The 23,269-nt window shown below is 38.8% G+C and overlaps 1 protein-coding gene across 3 annotated transcripts in view; it reads left to right on the top strand.

Annotated features, from left to right (window-relative positions):
* daam1b (dishevelled associated activator of morphogenesis 1b) overlaps positions 1-23,269 on the top strand; it is a 68,273-nt gene that overhangs the window by 43,255 nt on the left and 1,749 nt on the right. For 2 of the 3 annotated variants that reach the window (XM_042503325.2, XM_042503327.2), the window contains 22 exons: positions 5,655-5,726; positions 7,157-7,251; positions 7,703-8,036; positions 8,147-8,257; positions 8,409-8,512; positions 9,673-9,739; positions 9,863-9,980; positions 12,095-12,233; positions 12,425-12,483; positions 12,585-12,772; positions 13,941-14,249; positions 14,355-14,462; positions 15,477-15,506; positions 15,894-15,991; positions 17,585-17,669; positions 18,281-18,387; positions 19,092-19,180; positions 20,248-20,416; positions 20,619-20,726; positions 20,813-20,873; positions 20,996-21,127; positions 22,871-23,041. In XM_042503325.2, the coding sequence (XP_042359259.1) occupies positions 5,655-5,726; positions 7,157-7,251; positions 7,703-8,036; positions 8,147-8,257; positions 8,409-8,512; positions 9,673-9,739; positions 9,863-9,980; positions 12,095-12,233; positions 12,425-12,483; positions 12,585-12,772; positions 13,941-14,249; positions 14,355-14,462; positions 15,477-15,506; positions 15,894-15,991; positions 17,585-17,669; positions 18,281-18,387; positions 19,092-19,180; positions 20,248-20,416; positions 20,619-20,726; positions 20,813-20,873; positions 20,996-21,127; positions 22,871-23,041 (2,754 nt within the window). The remainder of the gene's footprint in view (positions 1-5,654; positions 5,727-7,156; positions 7,252-7,702; positions 8,037-8,146; positions 8,258-8,408; positions 8,513-9,672; positions 9,740-9,862; positions 9,981-12,094; positions 12,234-12,424; positions 12,484-12,584; positions 12,773-13,940; positions 14,250-14,354; positions 14,463-15,476; positions 15,507-15,893; positions 15,992-17,584; positions 17,670-18,280; positions 18,388-19,091; positions 19,181-20,247; positions 20,417-20,618; positions 20,727-20,812; positions 20,874-20,995; positions 21,128-22,870; positions 23,042-23,269) is intronic. The other variant, XM_042503328.2, reaches the window with a different exon arrangement.

The raw sequence follows: 23,269 nt of genomic DNA, 5'->3' as shown, positions 1-23,269 counted from the left end.
ATTAGACTTGGATTATACTGTTGTTAAAGGTGGACCCCTATGACTTCAATTCATCAAGAATTTTCTTTGTTTTTGAAATCTTTGTTCCCTGTGGTAGCATACAAGAAAAAAAACAAATTTTCTTCACAAATTCAATATAACATGGGGTAAGTGATTGATTTACAAATAGTCAGTCCAGTGGTGAGGTATTCCTTTAATGTTGGATGTATACTACAAGATTAAACAGCTCAAATTTCACAGCAAACTAAACTTCCTGTGAATTATGTACTGTAATAGAAGACATTAGAAACACATTATAATGACAAGAGAATTACCCAAACATTTCAAGCGCACCATTCAAGTACTGCCAAGAGCACTTTCTAATAACTTTTTTCCCCTAGTCTGTAATGTATCTCCTCAATTACAGTCACTTTCCTCACTACATAATAAGTCTGTGCGGCCTCTTCAAAGCTCCACCATGAATAACTCACCTAAGTGAATGTTACACAAGGTGGTTATAAAAATAGTGATGTGTAGAGGGAGTAACACAAGTGCTAAATCCAGCCTGCTCCATTAGATAATCCACTAACAGAGAAGGCAGTGACAGAAATCATAAAATACTGAAATGTATTGCAAGACTGAATTCAGAAGTATCTTGTTTCTGATGACTCCACACAGTGTTTCCCAGACTATAACGTCAGGGCCTCATTGTCCGACTGTCCTCCCTGATTTAAAGGGAGGATTTTTTAATCATGCGGTTTTTTCCTAAGATAATACACCTGTCCCATCAAAGCATTCGTGTAGCCATAACATACTCTACCACTCTGTGGCTGTGTCGTATTCCATTATGTCTTGTCCTCATGATAAAAGTAGTGTCAGCTGTTCCTCCTTTCCCTGTATATTAATTCCTCTCCTGCATGCAGGAAAATGCAGACGCTAGGTCTAGTTTAGATCAACTCGATTTGAGCTTTCCAGCCACCTCGCATTCTCACAGCAGTGTTTCTCAAGGGTATAGGTATGAGTGCGTAGGATATCCTGTCTGGACTAACATGCAGACTTTTCCTGCGTCCGTTTTCAAACTGGAGGTGAGAAGTGCTGGGATTTAATGTGATGGATGGAGAGTTTGCATGACAGTGTGAAGTACAGGTCCCTCAAAAACACAGTTGCAGAACGGCACGGCATACGTGCAAAAGTGCAAAAATTCATCAAGCATACAGAGTTCTGCACAGAATGTGATGATGCTAATTAGTCATAAGGGTTTATATTTTGTAATGTAGGTTTTAAACTCAAATATGGAATATTTTAAGCTTTTATGTATTTATTTAGTTAGTTAGTTAAAATTGAGTCCAGATAGTTTAAAGGTCCAGTGTGTAGGATTTAGGGGCATCTTTTGGCAGAAATGGTATATACTGTTTGTAATTCTTTTCTTCAGTGCATAACCACCTGAAAACAAGAATCGATGTGTTTTTGTTACCTACAATGAGCCATTTATATCTTCATAGAGAGTGGGTTCTCTACCATGAAGTCTGCCATGTTGTTTCTACAGAAGCCCAAAGGGACAAACCAAACACTGGCTCTAGATAGGGCCATTCACATCTTCGTGTCGGCCACCGCAGTTCTCTTACATGATTGGCACATGGAAGAAGTTTGTAGATCTGAAACCTCACAGCTAGATGTCACTAAATCTCTCACACATTACCTTTAAATATGAATGAGGAAAGTGTCACCTTCTCTCATTGTTGATGGTCTCATTGTGGTCATGATATATAATTTATATTCTTACTGACATTAGGGTTTAAATGTTTTCAGATATTTTGGGCCATCCCAAAAAATTCAGTGTAGATCAAATTAGTAACTGTCAGAGGTGTTGTATCCATTTGCATCCATTTGTATCCAGATTGATTTTGGAAAGTGTGGACTGCAAGAAAACACATGAAATGCAATTTTTTCAAATCAGATCAAAACCTCCTTTAGAGGTTTTTGTTTTAGATGCATTTGCAATCAGATTTCCACGGATGTTTCTCAGTCTAGACTCTCTTGCCACTCATATTGGATTTCCAAGTCTCTTTTGTGTTGATCACAACTTGACACACTGCAATGATGTCAAATCCAGTGACGCAAGTGCTGAGCAGAATCCATGCACATTGTTGTTGAGTTTGTCTGGTGCGATGTAAGAGTTCTGCAGCACGACTTCACAGCAAGATTGTTTGGAGAGCAAAAGGGTGGCCATCCATTTTTAATGCTTCTGCACTGGAAAGTCACCAGCAAAGCTATGTAGTTACAGAACCTCTGAAGGTGGCAAAGCTAACAGGTTAACAAGTTAACAGGTTAAAAGGCTTAACTGTAGCATCATATTTACCTCACAGACTTTAAATGGTGTTGATCTTTTCATTGAACTCACAGGAGGAAAATGAATAAATGCCAAACTGTTCCTTTAAATATCCATACATATGTGCCAATAATATGTATTTATGTCGCTGACTCATTTTTAATGCAGAATTGATACGTTTTTGAATTTTTGAGTCTATGAATGTGATTAAAGGCCTGAGGGGCTACACCACATGCCATGATGAATTATTCCTCTCACTTTTGTTTAAGTATTGATGCATTTATGACCTTGGCTGCACACAGTGTCCACTAGCCAGCAGCAGGAAGGCGAGAGAAGGTAGCTGAAATGGAAACAGCAGCGTGTATGCTCCCATTTTTACTGCGTCCCAGTTAGTGGCCTCATTAGGAGAAGTCTCGGGGCCCAAGTTAGCCTTAAAATAAGCCCCAAATGTTGCTGTGCCTCTGCTCAGATTTCTAGACATCAGGCAGGGTTGGTGTGAAGGTGGAAACAAATCTTAACATGCAGCATCGACCTGCAGACGGGAGGGAGGAAGGAGTGAGGGAAGGGAATCAATAGTGCTGACTTTGCAGCAGGCTCTGGCCCTGACCCAGACAGATACATCTGAGCTCAGAGAGGAAGGGGGTGTGTGTGTGTGTGTGTGTGTGTGTGTGTGTGTGTGTGTGTGTGTGTGTGTGTGTGTGTGTGTGTGTGTGTGTGTGTGTGTGTGTAGAAAAGACGCAAAGGAAGCAGTCAGTGTCCAAGCCAAACAGGAAGGCTTCACTTCCACAGGTGCAGCTCTTGTGTGTCTGACAGGCGGGATGATAAGAAGGAAGGTGGGGTCATTATCAGGGCGCATTGAGCCTGCGAGTGATGAGGACATTTTTTTCGACGGTGGTTTCTTGGCTTCAGAAGTCGGGCCGAGCCAGGAGGAGATAAGTCAGTCGAAGCAGCAAAGCTTTAGCTGTTTGGTTTGGCTGGGCACCTGAGCCGATGAAATAATGCTGCCGAGAATCAATCTCCTTCCTCCTTCTTGTCGGCTCTCTTCAAGGCTCCATCATCTGCCAAGACGCAGATTTACTGATCTGGTTGTTAGCAGAGATTTTGCAGTTGGGTTTCAAATTTCATCCATGAAAAAAAACTTTATTTGTGAGATGGCAGAGCCGTAACTTAAAGGGATAGTCCAGATTTTTTTTAAGTGGGGTTGTATGATATACTTATCCACTGAAAGTATATTACACACAGTAGATGTCAGACAACATGCCTCCAACTTGGAAAAGCAGGAGTCCAACATGGATGCTAAGCAATAACTGCTGTGGAGGAGTCAGCAACACAAGACATATTTTAACCACCTAAAAAATGGCAAGACAGCTTAAGTGCAGAATATCACTTGAAGTGTACACTATATCTTGTGAACGCGTCAAGTTTATCTATCTATCTATATCTATCTATCATATCTCAAGAATGTCTTGTTCAAATTTGACACAAACATTCACAGGAACTTAACGAAGAGCTGTTCAGATTTTGGCGGTCAAAGGTCAAAGGTGAAGTTTACTGTGACCTTGTCAGTCTCACTCTTCTTAAAGCGATATCTCAAGAATCCCTTCCTCAAATTTGGTAACAATTTTCAAGTGGACAAATGGATATACTGATTAGAATTTGGTTGTCAAAGGTCAAGGTCACTGTGACCTTGTATCTGTCTCACTTTTGTGAACGCAATATCTGAAGATGGCCTTAAGGGAGTTTCCTTCAATCTGGCACAAACGTCCACTCGGACTTAAGAATAAACTGATTACAAGCTTGTGGTTTAAGGTCAAAGGTCAAGGTCGCCACATGAAGCATGTTTTTGGCCATAACTCTAGAACTCTGGGTGCACATCTGGAAACTGTGCTGGTTGTATAGATCTTCTTTGTGTGAAACATCCATGTTTTCACAGACATGGATGTAAACGGCAAGTGCAACTTGACTTATGCACGGAGGCATACAACCGCCTAGCAGGTTTTAGGTGGGACTTTTTTTAGGCGGCTGAAATACATTTTGTTGCGTCCCCTCTCCACAGCAGTACATTACTAAGCTTCCATGTCGGACTCCAGCTTGCTTCTCTAAACTGGGGGCATGCTGACTGACATCTACTGTATGTAATATACTGATTTTGGATAAGTACCCCATACAACTCCACTTAAATAAATCTGAAATATCCCTTTAACTTCTCTTTCAAGCAGACTCTAAATAACTGAGATTGATTCCTGTTTCCTGGTGTGCCTTTGATCTTTAGTTTCTCAAATGTGGAAAAAATAAACTCCCAGAAAAACACTCCCCCCTTTTCTCTCTCATCATGACCCTAAATAAACCGGAGACATGTCAGTGTTTGAAGAGCGCTGACTTCCGAGTTGAAAGATGAGCTCTTTAAGATGCAGAATGAAGTGGTCCCACCTCTGCGTCATTATGGACTGAACTTCTTCCAGCAGCTCGGCTGGTCGAGCTGGCACCGGACGCGAGTGGAACAGCAGGATCAGACCTTCCCGTCGCTGCACGATCCCTGCAGACCGGCCAAGGCCCGCAGTTTCTGCCAGAGCGGCCAAGTCTCTGCAGGCCGCTTTATTAACTGACGCCCAATTAGTTTCTTATGGTCACAGCTCGCTTGTGCTTAATGGAGCGAGGGTTAAAATGAAAGCCGGGGGCCCTTTTATGTACAGGCCAGGTCAAGTCATTTTCTCCTCAGTGTTTTTCCTTTGAGTTAGAAAATTAAATCATCTAAGAAATGTCTCGCAGTTGTTGTTTTTTTTCCCACTTGTAATACAAACGTGCCTGTCAGAAAGATTAATCTCAGCGTGAATCAGGGCATGTCCTTAATCCACAGTTTTAACATTCATTTGCTAATCTCAAGATTTTCTCAAGCAGCTGTGCTCTCTTTTCTGCACTTCTCACCGCCTCCTGAAACTCAGCAAAGCGCTTCATGATAAAATGGGCTGGATATCTGTGTCGTCCTACTTTGAGTTCCTGCTCCATTTTTGGCTTTTGGCTATTTATGCAGTGGACCTTCTGTTCCCCGTGTGTTTGTGTGTTTCACATCTCAAAGCCAATTGATCTGAAAAATGATAAAGTCCTCCATCTGGTTTGCAGTTTGACTCAGATGGGTTCAATCATGTGACACGAACTAACTAAAACTCGTCCTCTCGTGCGACTTTGTAAAATAGACCATGTTTTTATGTTTTTTAATCCCAATTGCTCCCAGTTAATATTCATTAACGAAACACATCTTTTTCCAATCAATTTGTATTTTTTTTCACATATCTTAAAGTGCTCACTACACAGTGTTATTCATTCCCTGTTATTCTCTGTTTTTCAGGAACAAGAAGAAAACAAAAGTGCAACTAGTTGGCCAGAATACTACATTGATCAGCTCAATTCAATGGCTGCTGTGAGTAATAACATAAACTGTTTTATTTTTGTATATATAGAAATCATTATGAAAAAGTCCTTGAATAATGACTTAACCTCTGTTCCTCTTTCTGAGGTGTCAGTCAAGTGTCCAAGATTATAAAACCCTCTGAGAAAAATTTGTGATTCTGGGCTGTATAAATAAAACTTGACAACTTTCCATTAAATGAAGCTACAACTGCGATACAAGTAACATAGGCCCTAATTCCTTATGCTTTTTTCTTCTGTTTGTTCTTAAGAAATGTCCTAAGAGAATGTCAGATTCATGAATTGTTCATTGACTACAGATTTGTTCGCACCTGTGTTTCTACAATGATAATCTCATTTTAAATTGAAAGCACATGTCAGTTGATCCTTATTAGCATAGGTAAATGCCTTGCCAATCCCCTTAAAAGGGCATAAGACTGCAAGGCTGTGCACATTCAGAAATCGAAAAAAAAAGTTGAAAGAAGTCAAGAATTCCCGAACGAGTCTAAAGAGGGTGGAGCACCGACTCCAAATGTAAAAAATAATGAAACAGTTCTGAAGCGAAGTAGGGGTATTTCTGCAGAGAGTGAATGCCAAACATGCTGTCATATGTAGTAGTATCAGTATTGGACATAAAATAATAAATAAAAAGATGCATGGGATGCAGTTACATGTTCAGTAAACGCTATATCTGTTGAACGGCACACAACTGATGTAAGCGTCCCAAGAGGCTTTTTTTTCCCTTTTTTTTTTTGGCTTGTAATTTTTTTTAAATACAAAGCGTCTGCTCACAAACTCTCAACACAGTTAGTGACACACTAGTGAGCAGTTCAATGTAAAAGTGATTTTCATTGAAATGTCCTTTAGCAGCCCAAAGAGATAAAACTATCCTGTAGTACAAGAATAAAATGAGACTGTAGTCAAAAAGTAGTTTAACGCTAAAAATGTTGAGTAGCATCATATCGATTGTAGTATTTACAACCCTGATATTCCTCTCAAGACACCTTAGATTCGCCTTTGTGGGGTCCTGACCCACAGCTTTAAAGCTAGGCTACTAATCAAGTGTAATCTAATTTGGGTAGTCCACCTTCAGATTGTTTTTAGATTGTGACAGTTTCCTTTTGCAGCAGTTAGTAAGTTAAGTAAGTATTTCTGAAAATATGTAGTAAATGTCTCACGCTATAGATAATCTGTTAAACATCAACTGAATAAAGTGAAACAGTTGCATTTTTCAATCTCGATGTATAAGCTGTTGAAATGTGGAAAATCCTCTATAAAGAAGATATTTCTTTATAAGAGCAGTTGGTGAATGAAGCCAATACTTTTTCATTTAAATATTAAAGGACTTTTCTTTAATTTTCTGGAAATAAATACATTTAGCTTTATTTTAGCTGTGAATTGTCTCTCAGTTCTTTTCAACATTTTGAATCTTTTGTTGAACAGAGAAAGACGCTCCTCGCTCTGGAGAAAGAAGACGAGGAAGAAAGGAACAAAACCATAGAGAGCTTGAAGACAGCTCTGAGGACGCAACCTATGAGGTGGACAAACTCATCCCTTATCTCACTCTGTCCTGTCTTCTTTTATCTCCTTGTCTTTTACATATAATGTCATCCATTATCACGTCTCCTCTCATTTAACCTCCTTTCACCTCATCTGCCACTCATTTCGGTTGCTCACAACATTATGTAGATGAGTCCTTTAAGAAGTGAACACCCATAAAGGTCACTGCAGCGTTGATTAAATATTTTTCATGGACGTGAATGTGCATTAAAGGCTTTTTATTTTGGGAACGGCAGCTCTTCACTGCACTTTAAAAATCAAATGTCCTGAGTTACTTATTATATTTACTGAAGATGATTTAATTATAGCACAAATACATTTAGCTGTTTGACATGTGACTCTACAGCTTAACTCCAGAACAATTGTGCATTAAAATACAATTTTAAGTAAAACTTCCAAACTAAGATACTTTCTGTGCTCTGCTCTCAGGTTTGTGACCCGTTTCATTGACCTGGACGGCCTTACTTGTATCCTAAACTTCCTGAAGAGCATGGACTACGAGACAACAGAATCGCAGATCCACACGTCTCTGATCGGCTGCATCAAAGCTCTGATGAACAACTCGCAAGGCCGCGCCCACGTCCTGTCTCACTCCGAGAGCATCAACATCATTGCCCAGAGCCTGGCTACAGAGAACATAAAGACTAAGGTGGCGGTGCTGGAGATCATGGGCGCCGTGTGTCTGGTGCCCGGCGGACACAAAAAGATCCTGGAGGCCATGCTGCACTATCAGCGCTTCGCCAGCGAGAGGACAAGATTTCAGGTGGGTGGGAGAAAGTGCACAGTTAAATATTTCACAGATAGATAAAGTCATTAAAAGGCAACATGGTGTGAAGATATTTAATGTACCTGTAATGACCTGTCATCCTGCAGACACTTATTAACGATCTGGACCGGAGTACAGGGCGATACAGAGATGAGGTCAACCTGAAAACAGCCATCATGTCCTTTATAAACGCTGTGCTGAGTCAAGGCGCCGGAGAGGTGAATTATATACATCAGACAGCTTTAATGCTTCTTTTCACACTCGAAGGTCATCATGTCCCTCTGCAATTCATTCAAGAGGCTCTTTAAAACATTGTTTGCATCCCATTTTTCTGCTAATTTATATATTCTTTTTTTTTTTTAAACACAGACAAGTTTGGAGTTCCGTATTCACCTACGATATGAGTTTCTCATGTTGGGGATCCAACCTGTGATCGATAAGCTACGCTCTCATGAAAACTCCACGTTAGACAGGTGAGATTGATCATAAAAAAGGAAGAGTATTCACTCAACTTTTGAAAGAATTAAACTGCTCAGGAGCAGTGCTAGTCAGTTTTTATTTATCACAGCATGTAATCAAAGACAAAATTGGTCTAAGGTTTTGATTAAGAAAGTATTTTATTCCTGACACTCAAATCCATAAATCCTTTTAGTCATGCTTAAGAACAGCTGATTCTTGCCCAGAAAACACAAAACAACCCCATAAACATGTCAGAGATGTAAGTAAGTGTACTCAAATAAAAGTACTAAAATTAAGTACTTAAGGTGAAAAAAATGAATCATTAAAATAACTACTTGAGTCATAGTGCAAAAGTATTTACTTAAAAATAAACTTGAGTAGTGAGCAATATAAGAAATACAAAAAGAAGAAAAAAAACAGCACAGTGTCTTCTGAGTCTTTTATTTGATGTGGATATGACTTCCTAAATAATAAAAGTATTGTGATGAATGTATACAAATGTAAGGGAGCAAAAGTAACATATTTTCTCTAAAAAATATAGTAAGAGTAAAACGTCTGCGGCATTAAAACTACTCCAACAAGTGCAATTTATTCCAAAACTTACTTAAGAACATGAAACTGAGTAAATGTACTACTGTATTGTATTTATTTTACTGTGTGTATCATTACAACTATTTAGTGATTTTTTAGAGCAATTTAGAATACAACAAAAAAGACCAATAGTGAATGCACAGACAACAACAAAAAAAACAAGAACTGTGTAAGCAGAGAAAACTAACCAACAAACAAAAACAAAAGGAAAAAACAAAACAAAAAAATAGCAAATTGTTGGTAACACAGAAAAGAAAAAACATACATTATCACATAAGTTGCAGGTTATTGACATAGGACACTGTGACACAATTAACCCATTAGACCATTAACAACATTCACTTCAATTTTCTAATCAGACTAATGACCATTTGCCACATTTTCTGAAAGAGTTTCTTCATGTATGACAAGGTGAATTTTATCTTCTCCAATGTAATACATTTGCTAATTCCTTCAACCACCTATCAAATTCTCAGATTTACTAAATTGTAGCAGCAATTTGGCTTATGGCCATACCACTCTGAGCACACTTGATCTCATCACAGCAAATTTCTAATCCAAAATTTTTCTCTCACCCTCTCAGGCATTTAGACTACTTCGAGATGCTGCGGAACGAGGATGAGCTGGCTCTGTCAAAACGTTTTGAGTCGGTAAGAAGAAAAAAATATTACTACTATAAAATATTTACTGACATTTTTCTTGCATTATTAATAACTGTAAATCATCTAGCAAGAGATATTCACAGGGTTGTTGTTTTATCTCTTCTCCTCCAGGTACATATAGACACCAAAAGTGCCACCCAAGTTTTTGATCTCATCCGCAAGAAGATGAACCACACTGATGCACACCCGCACTTTATGTCTGTCTTGCATCACTGCCTCCTCATGCCATGTGAGTGCTTCTGTCAATTATTTATTACTGGGCTGCAGAATATAAAATGCGTTCGGACAAATACTGTCAAATAAATATACGGTTCAAATTCTGATGTGCTGTAAAATGTGGTTAAAAGCTTCTGAACTATCCTGAAATATAATGAGGCTCCAAACAAGGTGGTATTATTACTTCCACAGACTACACAGCACATCTGTAGCTCCTGGTTTCTGGCCAGAAAGATAAGGATGTTGACTTTGTGCAGATTAGTCAGTCCAGAAATTGGATAAGCACATTCCCAGCCAAACTCAATACTCACTCAAAGTTGGCCACTGTTGTGGTTTTGTTATCCTATTTTTCTGCACAAAAAAAGAAAGCTTCAAGTCTAATTAATTAGCCAGCTTTCCCACGTTATTTTACTCAAACACAAAACCCACTAGATGGCTTCAGTGGGCTTCTTTCTTTAAAGGAAAATTCACCCTAAAATCAAAAATACATATTTTTCCTCTTACCTGTAGCGCTGTTTTCCAATCTGGATCGTTTTGGTGTGAGTTGCTGAGTGTTTGAGATATTGGCCGTAGAGATGTCTGCCTTCTCTCCATTACAATGGAACTAGAGGACACTCGGCTTGTGGTGCTCAAAACACCAAAAAACTAATTTGACAAACTCAACAGCAATGTCTCTTTCCAGAAATCTTGACCCGGTTACTCAAGATAATCCACAGACCTTGTTGTGAGCATGAGGGAACTACTTTCTTTCTACCAAACTACACCTGCCAGCTGTATCACCGCGCAGAGGAAGACTGCATGGACTGTTAGCTCATCTAACATCTAGCTAATATCACAGTTTTTTGCATGGCATTATTGTATTGGTGCACAGATGCCATGTATTGATTTTTTATGATGGAAATGATCAATATTGCAAATACAAATTTAATTTTGGTACCATATTAGAATAATAAAATCAAATGCTTTTCAGTCCACTTGATACATTACCATGTATTGCAGTGCATCACAATATATGGTATTGCAATACTCAACATGTTGCAAATTGTAATACTGTTGTATCACGATCAAAGTATCATTGTAATATTGTGTTGTGGGGCCTCTGGTGATTCCCACCCCGAGTAACTGGGCCATTGTTTCTGGAAAGAGACATAACTGTTGAGTTTTTGGTACTTAAAGCACCACAATCCGAGTGCCACGTAGTTCCATTTTATTGGAGAGAAGGCAGACATCTCTATGTTTAATATCTCTAACACTCAGCAACTCACACTGAAACAATCTATATTAATGAATAGCACTACAGCTAAGAGTCAAATATGCATTTAAGGGCCAATTGTCCCTTTAAAGCTGTCCTTCCCTTCTAAGTGGCTTTTTAATGAGATCCCCTTTCAGTCACTTTCCTGAGGCATTAAGAGGGTGATTAACACTTCAGCCACAAGTACAAGTATTGCGATTGTACACAAGAGTTGTCAAGTATTGTACATAAGTGCATGTCTGAGATGGCACTGAAATGAAAATTTGAATTAAGATAATATCAGTAAAGATGACGTTGCACACTGAACATGTTATCCTCGTAAAGAGTAATAACAGGAAGCCTTCTAGCAGTGATGTAGTATGTTTGTGCATTTACAAGGTGTTTAGCTAAATAACCACACAAGAGTAAACGTGTCACCTTGTTGTGACTTGAAATAGTATTGCCTTTCTTTGGCTCCACAGTTATGAGCAGTTACAAACTAATTTGCAAAAATCAGTCCTTTGTTTCATCATAATCAAACAGCCGCTGCGGATACCACTTCTGTCTGTAGTGTCCCTAAAGCGATCATTTGCTTTACAGAGAGTAGTCCAACATAAATACATACAATACATTATTCACAACACAGCACATGATCCATGTCTCCCACACTGACACCATTAATCATGACATGACATAAGAGGTTATAATTTGTTTTAACAAGACAATAACCGATGGGGGGGGGGACTGAACCTCCTCCCTGGAACTCTAAAGGATGTTAAGGGTCCAAAACAATAGTCTTTGCCTCTGAGATAGTTTCTGAGACACTAATGGAGACACTAATCCTTATCACTGAGGCCAGCAGGCTAACGGGAAACTTTTCCTCTGTTTCTCCTTAGACAAGAGAAGTGGTAACACGGTGCAGTACTGGCTGTTGTTGGATCGCATCGTCCAGCAGATGGTCCTGCAGAATGACAAAGGTCACGACCCCGATGTCACGCCACTGGAGAACTTTAACGTGAAGAACGTTGTCCGGATGTGAGTGAATTCCTCTGAGGCAGTCTGACTGACGACTGTAACAGATTGAAGAATGTAGAACAATGTTGTGTTTGATAAAAGTGATGAAAGCCACGTGCTCGACAGCTCAAAAATAGCTTCCCTTCATGTTCGGAATAACAATGACTGGATTTGTTCACTGTAGTTAATTATGTGTGTCATCCTCTCTGCAGGCTGGTTAATGAAAATGAGGTCAAACAGTGGAAAGAGCAGGCGGAGAAAATGAGAAAAGGTTTGCGCGACAATAAATGACTCACCTGAAATAGAAAAATCTGTTAATTAATTCATATTTTTAGTAAACTCATGATATGATGATGTGACCTCCCATCACAGAGCAACACGAGCTGCAGCAGAAGTTTGAGAAGAAGGAGCGTGAATGTGATGCAAAGACTCAGGAGAAAGAGGACATGATGCAGACGCTTAACAAGATGAAAGAAAAGCTGGAAAAGGAGAGCAACGAGCACAAGAATGTCAAACAGCAAGTGGCCGAACTCACGACCCGACTGCATGAACTCAGCACCGTACGTCCTCCTTCACACTCACGGGGTCACTTAATAAATAACCTGAACATATAATAACTTTAAGAATGAATACCTGATTGGATATTTTGTTGGATATTAACAACCAGTGATGGTCCAGAGCAATCAATGAGTTCACCCCCAAAAAAAAGTGTAAAATGATCCTACACAGGATAAAAAGCAGAAATGCAAAGAAAGAAACAATGTAAAAAATCAATGTCATTGCATATAAATGTAATAATTTTTGTTCTTATCTGAAATAGTAACTTTTTCACGGTTACCCCCTTATTATTATTATTCTTATTATTATTATCATCATCATCATCATCATTATTATCATTTATTATTATACTTTCTAATTTTATGTAACAAATAATTTGATTGATTGCTCTTCTTCTGTAGTTACCAATCAATGAAAAAGCAGCGACAATTTTATATAATGTTTTGATGCCTGAAATATTTAAGAAAGACATTTAAGTGGAAGAATTTAATGTTAGTTTCAAAAAGAAACTAATTAAAAGAACGAGAAGAGAAATAATGCATTAAAAAATGTGCACGGAAAACATGTATTCTGCACCTAAACATTGATACTCTAGTACAGTGTTTCCCGCCATGTTTAGTTTATGACCCCTTCGTCACCAGTTAGAATTATATTTTTAAGTATTTTTTCATCTTCTGACCCCTCGGGTTTGTAACCACTATCCATGGACATAAAGTATCCAAAGAGATTTGTATGGACACATGAAATATTGAATTATTTTAAAATCTAAAGGATATGGCTGGAGATATTCAGTATGCAGGCAACCAGCCAAAACCATAAGAATGTAATAATAGTAAAAATAAACTTTATTCATTTTTACTTGAACTTTATTCACAAGATTGAATGAGAAGAAAATAAAAAAGGCAGACAGGTTGTTGAGGCAAAGGATCATAAGGGAGTAAAATAAGTTTTTTATTGTTTTTTTCATGTGTTGTAATGTATAAAAAGACCAAACATGAACACTGTAAGTGACTGTTTGATTACTGTAGGTTAATTATTTAAACAGCATTTGTACAGGAATGATTTTGTCAGAAGCTTTTTGATCCACATTAGTTGCACCATAAGCTGTTTCCACTGTATTAGAAACTCTGCAACATGTTAAATCTCTGCTATGTCCTCCTCTCCCTGCAGAGACAGGCAGCTGTTGTTCCTGGAGGCCCTCCCCTCGCCCCCGGTCCACCCGGTGGTCCTCTGCCTCCTCCGCCTGTGCCAGCTTTTGCAGGAATGTGCCCACCTCCCCCGCCGCCTCCTGGGGGCATGATGCCTCCTCCACCTCCCCCACCGCCTCCCCCGGGTGGACCTCCACCTCCTCCTGGACGCCCACCCATCGGAGGCATCCCTCCCCCACCAGGAGCACCCCTGGGACCCTCCCTGAAGAAGAAGAACATCCCCCAGCCATCCAATGCGCTCAAGTCCTTCAACTGGGCCAAGTTAGCTGAGGTGGGAACAGTGGAGACACAAAAACACCAGAATATATAATATATTTAATAAGATATTGATCCTCTGTGTCCGAATAAAACAATTGTCTTATTGTCCTCTGATCAGAATAAACTGGAGGGCACTGTGTGGATGGATGTAGACGACGCCAAGGTCTTTAAAATCCTGGATCTGGAGGACATTGAAAAGACATTCTCCGCCTATCAGAGACAGCAGGTACTGAGGACGACGGAGTTCGTCTCTGCAACTCACCAAATAGTGTCAGAGAGGGGCGGGGTTAGATGGGATGGGTGGCTGGGTTGCATTTTTTGGATTTGGCTTGTGTTAGGGCTTTCTTAAATTTCTCCTGTTTTGCAACTTTTGATTTCTCCAGCAAAGTTGGAGATGGAGAGAGGTCAGATATTTACAAAAAAAGTCAACAGAAGTAGAAGGGAGGAAAAAAACAGCAGATAAAAACAAAACAGCAAAGAACAAAAATGACTATAAGCAGTTTCCGCTGTATTAGAGTGCATCTGTCAAGAGTGCACTGCATCAGGATTAAATCTCTGCATCATGTTAAATATGAGCCAGATATATTTTAAGCTTCTTTAGATGCAAAACTTTCATGCTTGAATCATTTTCAGCTCCTTCTTACATTTGAATTGAATGCCATGTTTTGCCATTTTTGCTTGTGGTTTTGATCATTTTGCCATCTGTGATTGAAAATGCATGACTGAGCTGCTCAGGATTGACTTTTTCTTTCTTATGGCTTCAGTTTGTTGTTCATTAAGTCACTAAATATTCGCAATTAGTTGTGTCTTTATTAGTTGTTCAGAAGAGAATGAGCATGGCTTTCGAAAGTTTAAGATGTCATCAGCCTAACTAGTGCTCAGAAATGACATAAGCATGTTCAACACACATAATAAGATGTGAAAAAGATTGAAAGTGAATTACTTAAAAGCATCTTTCACAAACACAAAGACAGCATTGGCTGAATTTATAATTTCACTGTCGGCCTGATGGGTTTAAACAAAAATACGACAGATTGATTTCTTAATGTGCACAGCATGTGAACTATAAGCACGCATTGATCGACTCACTGCTGCTCACTTCATTACTGATGGATCCATCGTCATCTGAGTGCCGAATGAGCTTTGATTTGTTTGTTTTTATGGGCTGCAATCACATAACTGCTTTACTTATTCTAATAATGAATGCTTACATCTTCCCTGCTTCCTGCCTGCATTTTAGGACTTCTTTATGATCAATAACAGCAAACAGGTGAGTGCACTTACAATAAAGTCACAATACAGTCATGAATTTGTGTCCCTCCTCGTGGATTCAGTCAGAATTTATTCGCCATACGCTATGTCATTATGTGCTTTTCTTCTTACGGATTAATGTGTGTAACAGAATTTAAAACCCGTGAGACTGTTGAGAGTCACCTGCCTTTGTTTGTGTGTCATGTTTGCATGAACTCATGAATGTGATGACCTCCCTGTGTGACTGGTTTCAAAGCCTGTGGAATATGTTTTCAGCTCTTGTTTGGGATTTTGGGGCATGTGTCATCTTGGTGGTTGTTTGTACGTGTGTGACTGTAACTTAAATTAATTTGCGGATGTTTAAATAGCCCATTGCATTCTAAGAAGTTCATTACTTTGCTCACAGAAAGAGGCAGAAGACGACACGCTGAGCTCTAAAAAAGTCAAGGAGCTGTCAGTCATTGATGGCCGGCGAGCTCAAAACTGCAACATCCTCCTCTCGCGGTGAGTTTATATCGGCATAACAAACGCTGCTGACAATATACAAATGTTGGTGGATTATTTTATAGTCTTTCCCATTGTATCTAAATTATTATAATTTTAATAATTAATTTATTTATTTATTTATTATCAGCATCAAAATTTCAGGATAGGCAATCTTGTTTTTAATAAAAGGCAATAAAAAATAAAACAGGTAATACACAAAACTATAATAGCACAAAAACACACACATTATACAGTAATGTAAACACCACACATTTGCAAACAGTGCTTTCTGACAGCTCTATAATAACTTTAATTATGATAATAAAATCATTTTATTTGTATTTTAGTTTCTAAAAATCACCAGAAAAAAATGAACAAACAGTGATTTTATCATTGTAAAACATACTTGATTCAAAGTCGGCAGAAACAAAATAAAACCCACAGAAACTGTCTTGGTTAATCTTTTCACTGGTCTAATAGTTGACGTCAATTCAAAGGCTTTATTTGTACTAAAGTTTACAAAAAACAATTTTGCCAAAGTGTCAGTTCAGTGTAAGATTCTAATCAAATATTTCAGCAATATGCAAAACATCTTGTGCTTAGTATGCTGCAGGTCACTTTCCTAACAGACAATGTTGTTTTAATTGTCATGTAATTTGTTTGTTTGTGAAGTTTGGGATTAACAAATCAAACTTGTTGAAGTATTCCACTCTGATATTATTATATCACCAACTCTGGTTTAGTTGGAAAACAAAACATAATTTACCCAGTTTCATGTGAAAATATGCTGGCTCTATCCATATATATATATATATATATATATATATATATATATATATATATATATATATATATATATATATATATATATATATATATATATATATATATATATGTGGGTCAATTACATAGGGTAGGATTTTTAACAAGCCAAAATGAAACACAAAAATTAAAACATCTATTGCAGTTTTTCAAATATTAAGAATGTTGTGCACACATACATTCATATTAAAATTTTTAAGTAAGGGTTTTTAGCTTGTGTAAATAATGATCTCATATTTTCATGGCAGGACAGTCGCACCACATGATATTTTGACATTTGACATTTTTTGTTTGTTTTTTCTTTAAAGGTAAAAGTGAGTATACATATAGGAGAGGTACTAGATATACATGGTGTCTTTTTATGCATTTAAATCTGTCTTTAATAGTTTAAAATGGAGTTGGAAAGAACATTTAGATGTCATGTCACTGACCCTTATACAGAAAGGATCCTCTTTTGTCACAAATGTCAGTCTCTGTAGGGATCCTTTCCATGATGTTTTTAGACATTTATAATTGCAATTTTAGCTTGTTAGTGGCAAAAACAAACACTTTGGTGGATGTAAATTGAGCGTACGCAATTGCCCCAAGAGGTTACAGTGCAGCCTGTTTCACAGCTGCAGCGCTCTCGTTCAGTACTGGACCAGTTAAAACGTTGTTGTTCCCATTATTCACAAAGACACAAAAACATGGGAGAATGAAGTCCAGGTAGAAAAATACAGAAGTTAACCTTTAAATGTGAAGGATAACTAAAGTCATGCATTTTAAAAATCTCCCTGTTGTGTCCTGCAGGCTGAAGCTTTCAAATGAAGAGATCAAGAGAGCCATTCTAACCATGGACGAACAGGAGGACCTTCCCAAAGACATGCTGGAGCAGGTACGTCATCAATGAATCAAATGTGCTTCCAGTTAGATTGCACTCTGGCTGCTTCCTAAAAATAGCAGCAGAGTGAATCCATAGAAAAAGAGAGAGATGACTGGTTAGTCTGTAGACTATAATCAAATGTAGGTCAAAACTTGTATCGGGCGCTCATGGAAAACAGGAACCAACAGGATAAACAGGGAGGAAATCCAGGCACTCCAAAAATGAGAAAAACATGAAAAATGAGGAGGAATTACATGAAAAGCCTTTATTGTAGTGGCTAAATCTTAAAAAACAACATGTTTCAATGTCAAAACATGTTGGCTTTTTTAATGATTTAGCCACTAAACTAAAGGTTTCTAAATGTAATCCCTCATTGTTGTTTGTGGGTTTGTTTTTTTTTTTGTTTGTTTGGTTTTTTTTTACATTTTAAGAGTGGATCCATAGTTTTTGTCGATTTAATATTTTCTCAATTTTGCAGTGACAGAGACCTTTTAGATGCAGTAGCTTGAGAGCAGAGATTCAGTATCAATATATGACAAATTTCTTAACCAGACAGACAACATGAAACGAGAACAGGTGAATGTTTGAAATATCAGTTAAAGAGTTTTGTCCTGCCTCACCAGCTGCTGAAGTTCGTCCCAGAAAAAAGCGATGTGGATCTTCTGGAGGAGCACAAACACGAGCTCGACCGAATGGCAAAACCCGACCGCTTCCTCTATGAGATGAGCAGGTACGTTACAGTTTGTCTGACTCATGCTACCTTTTTAATAAAACAGATACAGAGCTCAGACCTGATAGCTTCAGGTCAGCGCAGCACTCTGCACGACAAACAAGAACCATTGTTTCGTATCAGTCAGAGCAGATAAGTGAAATGACACATGGTTTCTGCTCAGCAGGGAACAATAGCTTAATGTGTGAATCACTCTTAAGGCTGTTGGTGGATAAATAGAGCCTGTAATGTAATAGCAGTAATGTAATAAGTCCTGTAGGATGAAAGAAACAAAGGAAACGAGTCACAACTGGGCCACCAACTGTGTAAACACAAAAAGATCAGATAAAGTTCCTGCAGTATAGTGACAATAGATGTACATGCCACACAAATTTATGCAGTTTTTGTTTTGCTTTTGGTGATTTACTGCAGTTTGCCAGTTTTTCTGTCATTAGAGTGCTGAGTGGACTGGAGGACGGATGTCACAATGGTATTCATTAGCTGCACAGTCAGTGGTTTATAAGTTGAAACGAAAAACGCTGCCAAAATAAGCTTCATTACCACAACTTTATATGTGCAATTTAGTGAGCGCCAAGGCGTCTTGCTTCATTTTGCTCGATGTCCATGTTTGTGGCTTTTATCTAAAATGGATTTCCCTGTTTATAATTTATTATTTTCGTCTATTTTTCTTCCTCTCTTACACACATTTTCCATCCCCTGTCCAGAATAAACCACTACCAGCAGAGGCTGCAGTCATTATACTTCAAGAAGAAGTTTGCAGAAAGGATAGCTGAGATCAAACCCAAAGTTGAAGGTAGGAAAAGTATCAGTTTCATACACATGTGAAGTTAACTGAAATGTGTTTTTTTATATATAAACAACTGAAATGTTTTTTTTTTTACAATGGAAAACCATCTCTTTGAAAAAAGAAGTATTTCCATAGTCATCCCTGATTGCCTCTTAAATTATGTTTTATATTTTTACCATTTTTTATATGCCAGACAGTTCGACACCTTTAATTACCAAAAACATTTTTTTATGCCTCCATGCTGGCGGCAGCTGTGGCCAGCGGTGTTATGTTTTCGGATTGTCTGTTTCATTCTCATCGACTCAATATCTCAGTAACGCCTTAAGAGATTTTCTTCAAATTAGGCACAAACATCCACTTGGACTCAACGATGAAATGATCAAAATATGGCAGTAAAAGTCCATTGTGACCTCGTGTCTTTCTGATTTTCAGTAATGAGATATCTCTAGAAGGCCATGAGGTCATTCTCTTGTACTTGTCACAAACATCCACTTGGACTCAATGCTGACAACATTTCACACAAATGTCTGATAGGATAAAATGATGAAGTGATGACATTTTATATCTGAAAGGTCAAAGGTCAGTGTCACTGTGACATCATAATGTTCTGCAAAAACACTTTTCTGACCATTACTCAACGTCACAACTCCAGTGCAGAAGAGGAGACACTTGGCCAGATGCTGAATTTGTGACACTAATGGGTGGAAGATGTGCGTGGAGCATCCATGTTTTAGAATCTGTAGCTTCTTTGCAGCATGTTTATATTTGAAGCATTGTCTGCCGTCATGGCTACATATGAGTCTGAGCAGACGTGGATGTAAACTGTAACTGCAACTTGACAGGTTCACAGAAGTATCCAATCGAGGGCCAGTAATTACAGTTTTTATTTTATCTAATTCGTATTTTTGTTATATTTATGCTTTTTTAGCACTTAATCACTTTTCTTCTTTTTTCTTTTACTTCTGATTCTTGGGCTGCTGTAACGTGTGAATGTCCCCAGTGTGGGATTAGAAAGTTTTACTATAATCATAGTTATCTCACTTTAAAACCTGTATTTTCTTTTCTGCTCTCAGCTCTGTCGAGGGCGTCTAAGGAGATTTTACACAGTAAGAACTTGAAGCAGCTGCTGGAGGTGGTGCTGGCCTTCGGAAACTTCATGAACAAGGGTCAGAGAGGGAACGCTTACGGCTTTAAGGTGTCTTCACTCAACAAAATCGCTGATACCAAATCCAGTATCGACAAGTAAGAGCATTTTTCACCTGAGAAGAACGATTCGAATCATGTAAAAGTCACATCTGGAACAGAGAATGTGATGTGGATAAAACTCCATATGGTTATTCATATCTGAACTTATATAATAAAAGCAATATATTGCACGTTTGACACATTTACTGCCTTGGAGGATAGTCCGCCTCACTGTGTGTGTACGTCTCTGTGTTTGCAGAAACATCACTCTCCTGCACTACCTGATTACCATCCTGGAGAAGAAATACCCAAAAGTCCTGATGTTCCAGGAGGACCTGAAGGGTCTCTCAGAGGCAGCCAAAGTCAAGTAGGCGGATAGTTGGAAAACCTGCTGCATGACTCTTTGTTTGCTTTCAATGTTGTATATAACCATCGCTTTTTCTTTTTCTGCAGCATGACCGAGCTGGAAAAAGATATCGGCAACCTGCGCAGCGGCTTGAAAAGCGTGGAGAGTGTGAGTCACAAAGATCTATGACATAACACATGTTATGTATCGGTCATGCTGTTACACAATATTTAGTGCAGGTCCTGTAATTTTAACTCTGATTTCCTCTCCTGGATCACATTCACTTGTAGGAGCTGGAATACCAGAAGAAGCGACCGCAGGAGCTGGGCGACAAGTTTGTGTCAGTGGTGAGTCAGTTCATCACCGTGGCCAGCTTCAGCTTCTCCGATGTGGAGGACTCTCTCGCCGAGGCCAAGGAGCTGGTAAGTTAGGGCGAACAGCACCGCCGTCACTTCTACATGCAGAAAGTCTGCATCTTATTTCCTCTCCGTGCAGCTGTTTCTACACGTGTTGTTGACCTCATCAGTCACCTCTGTGGAGAAGCTCACAGCAGGAGTGAAGTGTTTCAGCTTCCTGCTGCAGCACCTCTGACGCTTTATTGGTCGGCCTGCTTGTTGCCATGTGTGCAGGTCAAGAGAGAAAACCAGGAACAGAGGCAGAGGATATTATTTTACACGATTCTTCTTTTTAAGATTTTTTTTGTGGCTTTTTTTTTTGCCTTTATTTGATGGGACAGACAGGGGGGGTGACCTGCAGCAAAGGGCTGAGGCTGGTATCGATATTACAGCTGCTGCGATGAGGACAAGCCTCTGTATATGCAGCACCTGCTGTACCATCTGAGCTACTGGGCACCCTTTATTTTACATGATTGTGTTCAACCTAACATGTTATTTTGTGAACTTTATTTAATCAAAATTTACATTTTTGTGTGGGTGGCCAAAATGAGAGGCTGAAGGCCAATAAAATGAGCACTTCCTTATAGATTTTGCAGCTATATTAAAGGAACACTCAACCCCACAAATTACCAGTTGTATATCAGGTACTTTAACTCATGTTATGTTGGATTCATGATGAACCCTTTTTTTGTTGCGCATGCTTCCAGTGAAGAAGAATCCAAAAAGTGAGAAAATTCTCAATAAATTTAAGTCACAGTGGTCCGTGTTTAACTACAGCAAATCTTTTTTTTAAATTTTCTCCATTTTTGGATTCTTTATTCACCATGGAGGCATGAAAGGAAAAACAAACTTTTCTCGACATTTTTATTGCATAATGGGGGTTAACTATTTATATACAAATGGTCATTCCTAGTAAGTATTATTTCAAGGGATATGGGCTTTTTACGACCAGAAACCTGAGCATAGTCACCTTTTAGGCAGCGATTGACACCTTGAAGGTAAATTTATGCATCTGTTCACATTTACTGGTGCAGAGTTTTTTAACCCCACAGTGTGTGCAACATCGACCCAAATGCTCAGCTGGTCACATGGCAGCCATTAGCTTCTGTGGATCATTTACGGTGTCCCACAGTTAAATATTTGAGAGTGTTTACAGTGGGCCTCTGTACTTATAATCTGGAACCAGAGACGACGCCGACCCTTTAAACGGCCGCGTGCATCTGGTTTGAGTGAATGAGTCCATAAATACCATGATGTAAAGAAAGCAAGTGACATTTAAAGCATTTTTGTCACAAAAATCAAGTCCCACTGTGTAAAAAAAAAAGAATTTAAAAAAACCTATCACATCTGAATGCGGTGCACAGTTATTAATTTGAGTGATATAATAAGTTAAATCCTTGCCTCACCTGATAGTTTGCGTGTCAAGGGCAGAGAAGCCGTTAACATTCACATCTTAGTAGGTGTATGTTCTCAGCATGATCTCACATCTGGATGTTCTCGTTTTTAACTTACTGTGAAAAACACTCAACAAACAGGTTGCCTTAATTTGGGCTCTGGCTCCAGTCTCTGGCCTCAGCTGTAATCAGTAGCCGGTCACATTTGGGTTAACACGGGCTTCAAAGCTCCACCACTGGTGCCCTGCTCTTGTTTCAAAGAGCTGAGATCTAATGAGTCTCCTGTAAAACAGTCAAAGAAGGAGTAAAACATGGTTTCACTGTGTCCTGCTGTAAATCTGATCCCTGCGTGCCCCTTTTCTCTTTGCTCCCACAGTTCCTGAGGGCAGTAAAGCACTTTGGTGAGGACGCCGGTAAGATGCAGCCAGATGAGTTCTTTGGCATCTTCGACCAGTTCCTGCAGTCATTCACTGAGGCTCAGCAGGAGAACGAGAACATGCGAAAACGTAAAGAGGAAGAGGAGCGCAGGGCCAAAATGGAAGCTCAGGTGTGTATGGTCATGTTCCCATACAACAAAAAGAACCACAGTTATAAAACAGTTACAGTATATACGTACATCATGGAGTTTAATCTGAAATATTATAGAAATTCAGAGTTAAAGACAGACTACGTAACTTTTGAAAGAAGATTAAAACACAAATAAAAAGTTGAACTCATTTTTACCATAGCTGTAGCAGCTTCATAGTCTTTCTTTCAGGAAATAGTTTGTTATTCT

The sequence above is a fragment of the Plectropomus leopardus genome, chromosome 16, assembly GCF_026936395.1.
Source record: "Plectropomus leopardus strain MGB_pleo_1.0 chromosome 16, ASM2693639v1, whole genome shotgun sequence".
Lineage (NCBI taxonomy): Eukaryota > Metazoa > Chordata > Actinopteri > Perciformes > Serranidae > Plectropomus > Plectropomus leopardus.
The sequence above is the reverse complement of the archived record's forward strand: the minus strand, read 5'-3'. Positions and strand labels throughout refer to the sequence as shown.